General features: G+C 38.5%; 1 protein-coding gene across 2 annotated transcripts in view; it reads right to left on the bottom strand.

The window, feature by feature from the left end:
• Positions 1–752: 752 nt before the first annotated feature.
• The window catches only part of LOC149557310 (uncharacterized), a 131673-nt gene continuing 120619 nt past the window's right edge, over positions 753–11806 (bottom strand). The window contains exons 1-2 of one of the 2 annotated variants that reach the window (XM_089831993.1): positions 2579–2691; positions 753–2445 (exon numbers count right to left, since the gene is read on the bottom strand). In XM_089831993.1, coding sequence (XP_089688119.1) covers positions 1055–2437 — 1383 coding nt within the window. In that variant the 5' untranslated portion in view covers positions 2438–2445; positions 2579–2691 and the 3' untranslated portion in view covers positions 753–1054. Of the gene's footprint in view, positions 2446–2578; positions 2692–11806 lie in introns of those variants that run through there. The other variant, XM_089831992.1, reaches the window with a different exon arrangement.

Below are 11806 nucleotides of genomic sequence, written 5' to 3'. Positions count from 1 at the left end.
ATGGAAGGTTTAAGAGGTGACCTCCATTAATTAGAATATAGATTTAAAATTTTAATCTTACAATAGATTGAAAGAATCTCCTCTTCCTTATTTGGATGGAGAATAATTCATAGACATGACCCTTCATTTTAAGTCATCTTAAAGAATAAATATTAATATTAAATGAAACTAAAAGAGTTAAACCTCTCACAAAGGTCTTATCCTTATTATACATAAGAAGTAAAAATAAATATTAATATTAAATAAAACTAAAAGAGTTAAACCTCTCACAAAGGTCTTATCCTTATTATACATAAGAAGTAAAATGTTGGTTTCTTAATATTCTCACCCCTTAGTATTTCTCTTTCTTATCCGACTCTAAGATATTTTCTATTGATTATTCATCACTATAAGTTTTACTAGAATTGAAAATGTCATTATATAATTTTTAAAAAATCAAAATTAAAAGATTGGAAAAAAATTTATAAAAATTTAAAATCATGGACCATATGATAGAATACTAAAACATTCTAACCTTATTACCAAATCATGAAATGTATCATGTTTTAAGAATTAACTTTTTAAAAAAATTGAATTGATTTTCTATAATAAAAAAAGAAATACAAAAATAATTTTATAAAATAAAACATATAATCTATAAGTGAACTGATAAAAAGTATAAAAATAAAAATAGATTGTCGAGATAGTCCAATTTTATCGACACCTAAATATGTGCCTAGTACAGAACATTTTGACCTAGTATAGACCTTCAATAATCAGTAAACAACAAATAAATCACTATTATGTTTTTCCCCAAAGATGTTTTAGAAGGAAATTGCAGTCAATAGATATGAGAGTTCCATTACAGGTCATAAAGAAAATTGTTCCTTCGCCATGTTCATAGCTACAATCAAGTCTGTTAAATATAGGTACTCATCAACTTTTGACATGAAACAATTCCACAACTTACCAGTGTTCCTGCTTCTGTTGGGAGCCAAATTACAACAACGTCAATTTCACTGCTAATATTTAAGCTTAAACTGGAGCTTGACTGAACACACTGAATTGTCTCTATTTATTTGAGTGCTTTGTATTTACAGTTCAAAATTTTTGTAATTTCCTCGCACAAAATCCTCCAGTGCCGATGGAAGCGACCATTAGTATCAGGATGGTATACACGTATAGCTTTTCGAAAAGCCGCCCTACACTTATCAGGTGTATCGATGTTACCCATTTCTGCTTTCCTCGCATCTGGATGACTGTGTTGCCTATATAGGAACTTCAAGAATGACTCTGGGCTCTTCCCCCCTTCCATCTGAATCACGTTAACATCTTCATCAACCTTAGCTGCATTTTTCTCTTGCTCAATTTGGTGTTGACGCACTTTGGACAATGAGTACTTATACCACTCAGAATCTTCTATGCGGGGACACATGATTTCTTGGGCATTTTTGGTGCTCTGCAAGTGATAAGGATAGGCAAGTTTTTCTGATTTCAAGACAGATGAATATACTTTCCCGATTCGACTAAGGGCCATGGCATCACTTTCAGGATCTTTCTCTTTGCAAAGTGAAACAGATTGCTTATACCAATCAATGGCGTCCCACATTAGTTCCTTGCTCACAGCTTCGTCCTCAAATAAAGCCCTTTCAAGTAGTGCATCTCCTTGACAACGGGCTTGTATAGATTCCAATTTTAATTCATGGAGCAACACCTTTTCCTTCAAATTCTCAAATTGTTTTATCAAATCATTATTTTTTGTGGAGTAGACAACACCCTCTGCCTTACCTAATGGAAGATAACACTCCTTGATTGCATTCAAACAAAGTTTGTAATCAATTTCTTCAATTCTTCTGTTTCCTCCATTTTCGTTGCTGATGTATTTGGAGCCGTCATTAAAAATGAATGCAACATGATTCATGTAAAAACGACTTACCAACTCTCTTTTCACTTGGGAGCTGTGTGCACTATCCATCTGTGTACATAGATTAACTAGTATGGGCTGAAAGCATACACTGTAAGTGGCAAGCTGTTCCTTGACCCAGCCAAAAAAATTGTTAGATATAGTCTCTTGTACCTGTGTTAGCCATAGTTCTGATTTAGCACAAGACTTCCCCAATTCAAGAGCCAATATATAAAATTCAAGAGACTTTGATATTCGTTCTTTGGCAGCCCGAATCGCTTGCAAAGCTCCACTGCTTCCTCTGTCCTCCTGTATGTGTATCTGCCATTCTGATTTTCCCCAGAACCAATTTACTGCAGCTAGATTTTTATAACTGGAAGCCCTTTCACTTTTATCGTAGCCTGCAGCCTTCAGAGCTTCTTCATATAGCTTATGAGCTTTCTCCAGTTTAAGCCTCAGCACAGGAGGTCCATAATGCACATCGCGCACTTGAAAATATATTTCATTTCCTTCCTTTCGCAGGACTTCACTTCTGATGCTTTTCTCGTAACTCATTGTTGCAGCTATAATGTTTAAGAACAATGTTAGATAGCAAAGACTCATTAAGAAACAATTGTGATGTAGATCTCATATTTATTTGCCCAAAAGCTAGAAAGTAGTGAAACAAACAAACAGGAGCAAATACAAAAATTTTACATTATCTATAATAATCTCCCATTTGGACACGGTGCAGCTGATTGTCTGTCAGAGACAGTGGTATCAGATATCATTTCGAACAGTTTCATTCTTTTCTGTAATGAATTGTGGCTGACTTAAGATCTATTAGATGCGACTTTTCTCTGCGTCAAACAGGGAAAATAATATTCTGTTTTCTGACAGGAAAACAACAATTGAATTTCACTGTCAATAAACAAAAGAAATTGGACACTCAGCTTGACTTGGCAATTTGCAAAAAGTTATGATATGGTTTTTCAATGTTTTATATTCTATTGTCTATTAAATCTGTCCATTTCAAGATTACACTGCATTTTAATCTTTTAATTTATGTTTATGTAGTGAATTAAAAGACTTAAATCTTTATGGATTGTCAGAAAACATATAATAGACATTAATGTTTGAACTGTAATTTCTCTTCACTCCATATGATTCACCTAAAAACCTACATGAATTGTCCAAACATATGTCTAAAACTGTAATTTCTGTCTACTTCACATGATTCTTATGAGATCTACATATATAGACCTGTAATCTTATAAAATCAAACTAGTTTTTCTTAGCATGAAAACTTATAACATTAATAAACTAAAATCAACAACATAAGAAATTGAACCTATTTTGACTTGCTAAGGTTGAAACACTTCAATATTAATATTTGATTGCCATCTGGGTAACTGCATTCCACCTATAGACATCAGCAACCTTGATGCGGTGACAGTGGTCATTCCTCTCAGTAACCTTGTTGCAGCGTCGATCGACATTTCTAAGACAAGTTCTTCAGAATCTCTGCCAGTTTTACCCCCCAAAAATGACTGGAAATGTGTGCTTGTGGGGGGGCCTTATGGTTGATTGGACTCTTTCTTGGCGGGCATTACCACTTACAAGGACTGCACTGAAATCACCATCCCTGACACCATTGTTGATAGAATAATGATGGACATTTGTACCTTGCTCTGGTGGGGAGATTCTTCAACTTTAGGCCCACTATTGACAGGGTCCAAAAGTGGGTGGACTTACAGTGGAAACTCAAGGGAGTGTGGCCACTTCAGCAATTCCCGGTGGGTTGTTTCTCTTTAGGTTCACCACAGCAAAAGACCATTTCCTAGTGCTTTCGGGATCCTAGTTGTATGGAAAACACTTCCTCACTTTGGCTAAGTGGAAGCCTAGCTTTGACCCCTCAATCGAGCTCAGCCACATGGTTCCTATTTGGGTCCGGCTCTCGTGCCTCTCCCTGAGTTTTGGGATGAGAAGGTGTTTCGGTGATGGGGGATTCCTTCACCAACTGCATCTCTCCGGATATGGTTACTTTGACAAAACCACACCTGGTCTTTGCCAAGTTTTGTGTTAATGTAACCATCAACAAAGCCCTACCAAACCTTGTTACCCTCAAATCCAAGCTGGGTAATTGGACCTGAGTAGTCATGTATGAGGACACTACCTTTTTCTGCCAAGCTTGCAACTTTAAGGATCACTTGATTGCGAACTGTAAGGCTCCCAAGGCACATGACAAAACATAGAAAAATAAGGCTAATATTGGCACAAAGGGCCTTGAGCGAAGGAACCTAGAAATCTCGCCTAAACCACCACCCTCCATGGAGCTTGTGGTGAAAATAAGCGACAAAAAGCTCCCCCCTCCCCTGAAGGTTCTTGCTTCTACAAGCCCTTTGTTGGAAGAGGGGGAAATCCCACCTCTATAGTGGTGGTTGGTCTTGCTATTGAGACGGATTTGGAGATACTTGGATGTTACCCTATGGCCTCAATGCTCATATTGACAGTTGCCAACTTGAAGGAATCCAACCCCATTCTAGGAACAAACGGTCACACCTCTCGCACATCAAGCCCTTGGGATGCCTAAAGATGACACGGAGTGGCAGACCCAAAAAAAGAAAACACAGCAAAAAGCTGGAGGTGGGAAATGACACGAAGGCAGGGAGACCTAAAGAGAGAGCGACATGTCAGAAGCATGTTGCAAGGGAGATTGCTGCAAGAGGGCAACTCACCCTTGACCTCAACCTGAAAGGTATGAAATAATTCTTCTCTTTTAGAATATTAGGGGTCTTTACACCCACAAGCAATTTGTTGTTAAATAGTACATCACCAATCAAAAAGTGGATATTCTTATGCTGCAAGAGGTCAAGATGTCCTATGACAATTTCAAAAACCTTATGGGGAAACTCTGGCTGGGTGCCCTTCTCTTTTACTCTGAAGCTTTTGGGGCCTCAGGAAGCATTTCTACTGTCTGAAGTCTTGTCTATATCAAGGGTGATGTCTATGCCTTTTTCCAACACTACTTGGCCATCTCCTTCACCTCCCAGACTAACCATTGGCATAGTTTCAATGTGTATGTCCCCAGCACCCAGTTGGGTAGATTAGAGTTATGGAGCAACCTTACCTTCTATGGGTAGATTAGAGTTATGGAGCGACCTTACCTCCTATTTTTCTAGGCTCCCAAGGAATTTAATTATGGTTGCTAGAGACTTCAACTCTCCCCTCTTTCCTTTGGAAACTTGGAGGGCTTAATGACAATTCTGACAGTTTGGGGAACCTATCCAATTTTATCTCAGCCAATGGTCTCTTTGATGTTTAGTTGTCTAGCACCCCCTAGTCGAACAACAGAAAAGGCACACATCTCATTCAAGTCAGATTGGACCATTTTATGATTTCGTCCTTCTAAGACTTAGGTTGCATGTCTTCTCTCACTACTATCCCAAAATGACCTCTGACCAGAACCCATTTCTTCTTAAGTGGTACAATCAGCAGCCCCCCTTGCCTTGCTCCTTTCAGGTTTGAGATTATGATGACTTCCCACCCCAACTTCCATGAGCTTATCAAGCAATGTTGGTCTACCTACCTAGGTGAGAGGTTGGGCTACGTTTAGGGTTGCAAAAAACTTGGAGATTATTAAGGGCATTGTCAAAGGGTGGAGCAAAACTAACTTCGGAGATGTATTTAAATTTAAGAATGATCTCTTGTGCACGTTGGACAACCTCCAACAAAGGATGGTAGCAGATGAACTATCCTTGGAACTACACCTTGAAGAAGATACCTCGGCAAGTGGATACCATCCTATGTGACATCCTCAGCCTTCTTCACAATTTTGCGGAGGTGAAAATCAACCACATCTATAGAGAGGGAAACTCGGTGTCTAATTCTCTTCTTGTTGCTGGTCTCTGCTCTGTCAACCTAAACTGTTGGAGAGCTTTGAGTCTGCTCCCCAAGTCCACCCAAAACCTCATGAGGAAAGAGGAGGCCGCACAACCAACCATTAATGATGACCATGATTTTTCAAATCATCAGTATGGATTCTCTAGAAACTTACATAAAGGGTCTTTTCTCCTTTTGTGCCAGGTTTTTGAATTTTAAAATTATAACAAATCACTCTCCCCAAGGTAGATGTCGTGTTGGCTCTTGGCTTTACGGTTCTGGTGTGCTGGCACTACTTTGATGGGGTCCCTACTTGCCTCACTCATTACAGTTTAACTCTTATCACATGGTTCTAGCAGTACATTGCATTAGATTGGGAGGGGCCCACCAAGTACCTCTATTTTATGAGCTACCTTATGGCCCACACTCTTTACCCTTTCACATAGCACCTAGCGAAGAGATGGACCCTTAATCACATTTTGAGGATTCGCTGGGATCCTAAGACTAATTCCTACATTAATTACCTGATTACAGAAAGTTGTATTCTCACGAGGAATTTGTGGAGGTACCCTTAGGCCTGCACAGTTATTATTTTACACCACCACCTTCACAACATGAATTCATTACTGAATGCAGACATTAATTAGTACGCCTTGGATGTGGATTCCATCATTTGCACGTCATCTCCCTATTTGCAAAGCACATGTTGCTTAAGCTTAACATCTAGAAGCTTCAAACTTGCCCTTATTACTCCTTTTCGGCAAGTTTAAGCATTTACAATTGTGCTACTCTCTGCATAAGCATTTTCACCATTTTCTCTAGCTCTCTCTTCTTCTTTTTAAATGGAAGATAATTGGTCCAGAAAAGAGCGACATAAAATCAAGGATGAATTCAACACGGACCTGATTGTTATGTATTTCTGCAAAGATAGCAGAATCCTCCCATTCATGGAATACATGATTGGCTACAAGGAAGTTATTGCTTGCCAGTTTGTGAACTCCTAGAATGAAAGATGGGTCATGGTTAAAGGGTTAACCTTCGAGGTTAGTGAGGAGGTAATTGCCAAGGCTAAGAGGCTGGAAATTTATGACCGCGAATGGATAAAAACTAGTAAAACCCCTGATGGAGCTGGCCTAGAATTATTACAACGCAAAGCATCTCCCAGATTTTAGGCCGAATATGTGTAAAGTCATCCTCAAATACTTTACCATGGAAGTTAGGTATGGTCTCTTTTACTATTACCATCTCCTGTTTGTCCACCATCTTCGTCATAAGGATTTGATTTCCATCCCATTCTTTCTTTGCCACACTATGGAAAGAACAATCTTTGACTATGTTGAAGCTATTGCCCTCTAGGAAAAGTTGGTGATCCTTCACCAAGGTCTCATGTATTGCCTGTATGAGTTTCATCATGCCTTGTGACCCCTTAAAACTAATGTGCTCCTAATTTCCAACCAACACACCCACCCTCCGCCCCCCCCCACCTTAATCTCTAGCCATGTCCTTATTGTGACCTAACCTAGCAAGAAGCCCAAGAAACATACCCTCAATATTGTTGATAGTAATGAGTATATTGCAATGTTCTCGTCATAAAATAAATAAATAATCAAATCATTGTTTATAGGCCGATCGATTTAGTATATCTCAAACCCATTTTTATTTAATTGTTTCCATAAGTGTAGTTATCGGCTATCTTTGTAAACCCTTGGGAGTTCCTCCGAAGGGTATTTAATCACGACATGTAGGTAGTAGTTGATATACGATTTGGATTATTTTCTTTGTACTGTGAATTCTGGTTGGAGTTCAATATTGTTCGTCATTTTGAAAGTGAAAGATCTTCCCTATTTGGCTTTTGTGGTTTTGCTGGGATTCAATTCTCATCCTATTCCATCTGTGTACTTCTTGGCTCAGATCTAGCAAGTCGGAGAACCATCTTTGTCTACAAATACAATTTATAATTTGTTTTTTATATAAGTACAATTTCATGTTTGGCGTACCTTCCCTATATTATCTATGTGCACTAGCGTCTAGGTATTTTATTTAACTCAAATATAATCAGCATTGATCTCCCTCGACATACATCTTCACTACTATGCGCTTCATCTCCTCTCATCCCACTGTACGACCTCCCGATCACCACCACCATTCAATTGTACAAACTCTTACCGTACGGCCTCCACAGGCCCTCCCTCCGTTCAACTTGTCTTCCCCTCCACTCCATACATCACTACATTTCCCTTACTCCTTCTGTACGATATCCACACCATACAACAAACCCCCTTCCTTCGTGCAGCCTTCCCTCCAACCGTATGTCATTCTCTCTCACCGTACACCATTGGCTTGGTCACCACTGTACACCCTCAAGGCCATACGGTCATACTACATCTCCGTACAATATGTTTGTCTACACTAATTCTATGGACTATTTGTCCCAGGGGGTATGAACTTCCCATCTCTTCTTTGTCCTACGGTCATGACCTCACTTTTGTACGCCTTGTGTTGATTCCCTCTTCACCGTACATGTACTCTCTTGTGAAATTTGGTGTAAGTGCGAACTAGGGAACATTACAAATACTGTGCAATGCCATATCGATCATTGTAGCAGGATGGCCAAAGAGAAGGGTAAGAAAGTGTTGTGAGGTTTTCACACCATCGCCCCAAAAAAAAATTTGGGAAACCCCTTTTTTTAAATCTCCTTGGCAAATTTTTGAGTTGTCCCAAAAAAATCTATTCGATTTTTGAAAATTTTAAGTCTTGGACACCTTTAGGGCCAGTGGGTAGAGGGTTAGACTTATTTTCACCCGGTTTCAACTTGATTTTCCAGAACAACCAATTTCATCCTTAGGCCGGACAAAATTTCAAAAAGCAACACTCGACAGGATAAAATTGTAAATTTTGTACTTAGACGATTTGTTTGAAATTTGGATATAATTGTATAAATTTGGATAATTTTCAAAAAATAAATTTTTGTTAGATTTAAGTTATCTGGAAAATCTTGAATTTTTTCGGTCAGAAAATTATTTTTTGTGAAGATGAAATCAAATTGCAAAATCGATTTTAGACTCTAGAAATGATTTTTTTTTTGTCAAAAAATTTAAATTACTTGGCAAAATCGATTTGAATTAAATTGCAAAACATTGGCTTTTAATGGATTAAAATTGCCTTGAAAACTTTTTAAGCCTTTAATGAAATTGGTAATTTAATATTGAAAAAATGGCTTTTGGCTAGCCAAAATCCGATTTTAATGACATATTAATTGTTAAATCATCATTAAATGGAAACACTTAGCATCTCCATGGCATTATTTACTTTATTTTTGCAATTTTGGTCTAATTAGCAATTTAAAAAAGTAAATTTCATCTTGACAAAATTATTTTTGGGCTAAGCATTTAATTGGGGGCCAATTTTGTGTGCTAATTAATATTTTTCTTGTTCCCAGGGTCCCAATCGGCCAGCTAAGGAGAGTATAGGAATGGGATATAAGAGGAAGCCCTTTCCCCTTGTCTCCTCATTCCTCATTCCTCCTCTTCATGGTGTTTGGCGATTTAGGCTAAGGAGCAGATTTCTTCTTCCTCAGACGATTTTTGCAAGGGCAGATTGGTATTTTCCTTTGGATGATTTTTTTGCAAAAGCAGATCTGCACTCTTCTTGCTAGGTGAATTTTGAGGGAGCCGAAATTTGTGGAAGACGAAATTCTGATTTTGCCAAAGAGCTGCGAATTCTGCCCTAATTTGGGCAATTTTATTTGGAGGTGATTGTGATCAAAGGTCTCATTTTTTGGGGCAAATGGTGACAATTCCGAGAGCACTAAATTCTGATTTTTCCAGCTGAGGCCTCAAGATTTGCAAGGGGTTTTAAATTCTTTAAATCTGATCCTAAATTCCAAAAGAAGACCCAGCTATTGGTAAAAGTAATTTCAAATCATTTAGAGTTGAAAGGGGTCCTTAAGCTGATTTCCTTCTTTCGTTCTTGTCTAGATATTGTCTCCCCCGGTTCTTCTTGCATTCATTGTCCACCACTTTACCATCCTGTAATAGGGCAATGAGATGGAGGATGGTAGTGCAAGCAAGAATCCCAAGGGAACAAATACTAAGAAAGACAAAGAGGTTATGATGCCCAAAGCAACTTTCTTTTCGAAAATGAGGCGAATAACCAATACCAATGTCAGTACAGTAAACATGATACAACTACAAGGCAAACTAAAGGAAGGACAATCCCCCTTGGCAAAGAAGAGATACAGAATGCAGTTGCACAACACAGCCCAAGCGTCAACACTTCCATTTCAACCATGATGAGCGACGTTGAGGTGGCACTTGTTTTGAAGGCATCAGAGAAGAGGGCATCAATCAGACAAGACTGAGATCAAGATTGGATGAGTTAGGAAAGGTTGCTATCAAGAAGAAACATTTGAACACCCTTTCCTCCCCCCTCAATGCTTTTATCGGATTTGCAAAAGAGTATGAGAAGGACCATGAGAAGACACTACAGGCAGCAAGCAGCGTGATGAAATCAGCTGAGCTCAAGATAAAGCATACACCTTGTCCTCCCATGGAAGAAGTTAATGAAAGGCTAGCTAAGTTCATTGCCTTAGCTAAAAGAATGAAAGAAAAAAGGAGAGTTATATTGGAAGATCATTTGATGTAAGCCCAAGTGGCAATTTCTCTTTCTTCTAGGATAGGACAAGTGTCTAATTCTGATTGGCCACCATTTTGGTGTCTTCTCATTGGTTGCCACTTTTCCACTTTTTTCATTGGTCCATTGACGAGGTGGGGCCTTCTCATTGGCCAATGGGTTGGCAACCCTAATTAGGGTTTCTAGCATTCAATCTGGATTGTCGGTTTTGCTTCTTTATCTCTACCATCGGTTGTACATTTTGGCCTCTATATAAGGCCATTTTGCTCTCATTTGTGGGAGAGTTATGTTGGAGAATTGTTGCCAAAATACTATCAAAATTGTTCTCTATTCATTGTTGTGGCTTGCATGGTGGATATACATGATCATTTTGGTGTATTGCATGGTTCTTCTCATCTCTCAAATGTAGGATTTCATTTCATGTTGTTAGAGTAGAAGTAGATGGCTAATTGTATGGTGATGTTAGTGAATGTTTGATAGGGATCTACAACTAGGCCACTAGCATCTTAGCCACTGGTTAGGGAGCCTTGTGTGGTAAACTAGTTCTTTTTTCCTTTGAATCATTGCATCTATGGAGGTGGAGCCGCCGGTTAACTTTCATCAGATTCGATCCCCATCCATTTGCTAATCTTTCCATTCATAGGAGTAGGAGTAGAATAGCGAGTAGTTGAGTAGTCGAATTTCACTCTAAGAAAGTTAGGAAGGTAGAAGTCATTAGAAGCATTATTGCCTCCTCGCGCAATCAACATTATCTGGCGCTACATCCTCCACCATCACTGTCACCATCAACATCACCTGGCACTCATACAAAATCATCACCATCTCACCAAAACCCATGTCATCCTTGAATGAGCAACGTAAGGCTGCCGACGTGATTACCAATAAATCACATCGATAATTGAGTTAGTATCCACAGGTGTAAGGAACATTGGAGCTATTGCTTATGTCTTCATAAGTATTAACTTTTCAAGAAAGGAATTGTGTGTTTGATACTCCGTATCAAGTGTTCAATAGTTAATATGTTATGTAGTGGTACAAAAACTCACATCAACATTATCTGGCACTAGAAGGAGGGCTGAATGATTTTCATTCTTGGATCAACTTGGAAATTTAGAGCAAAGATTGACGAGGAATGAGCTTTCAAAGTTAGATTTGAGATAAGAGATCTCTTTTAAAGTAAAAATCAAAAAATCAAAAAAAATTCAAAAAAAAGAAAAAGAAGAAGAAAGAAAGGTAATGAATAGGCAAGTGGACGTTCTTCCCATTTGGTTTGATTTGAACAAAAGGTTACCTCCATTGGATTTGTCTCAACTTGCAGCCTCAAGGAAGTGTAGGATACATGGTACTACGGATCATGAGGAGCTGGATTGTTTGGTGTTTCTCTTAAGAGTGGACTTGACATTAAGAGGAAAAATTTCTTTTTCACAAATA

Source organism: Cupressus sempervirens, chromosome 5 (genome assembly GCF_028749045.1).
Source record: "Cupressus sempervirens isolate cs-2001-9-10 chromosome 5, ASM2874904v1, whole genome shotgun sequence".
NCBI classification, from domain to species: domain Eukaryota; kingdom Viridiplantae; phylum Streptophyta; class Pinopsida; order Cupressales; family Cupressaceae; genus Cupressus; species Cupressus sempervirens.
The sequence above is the reverse complement of the archived record's forward strand: the minus strand, read 5'-3'. Positions and strand labels throughout refer to the sequence as shown.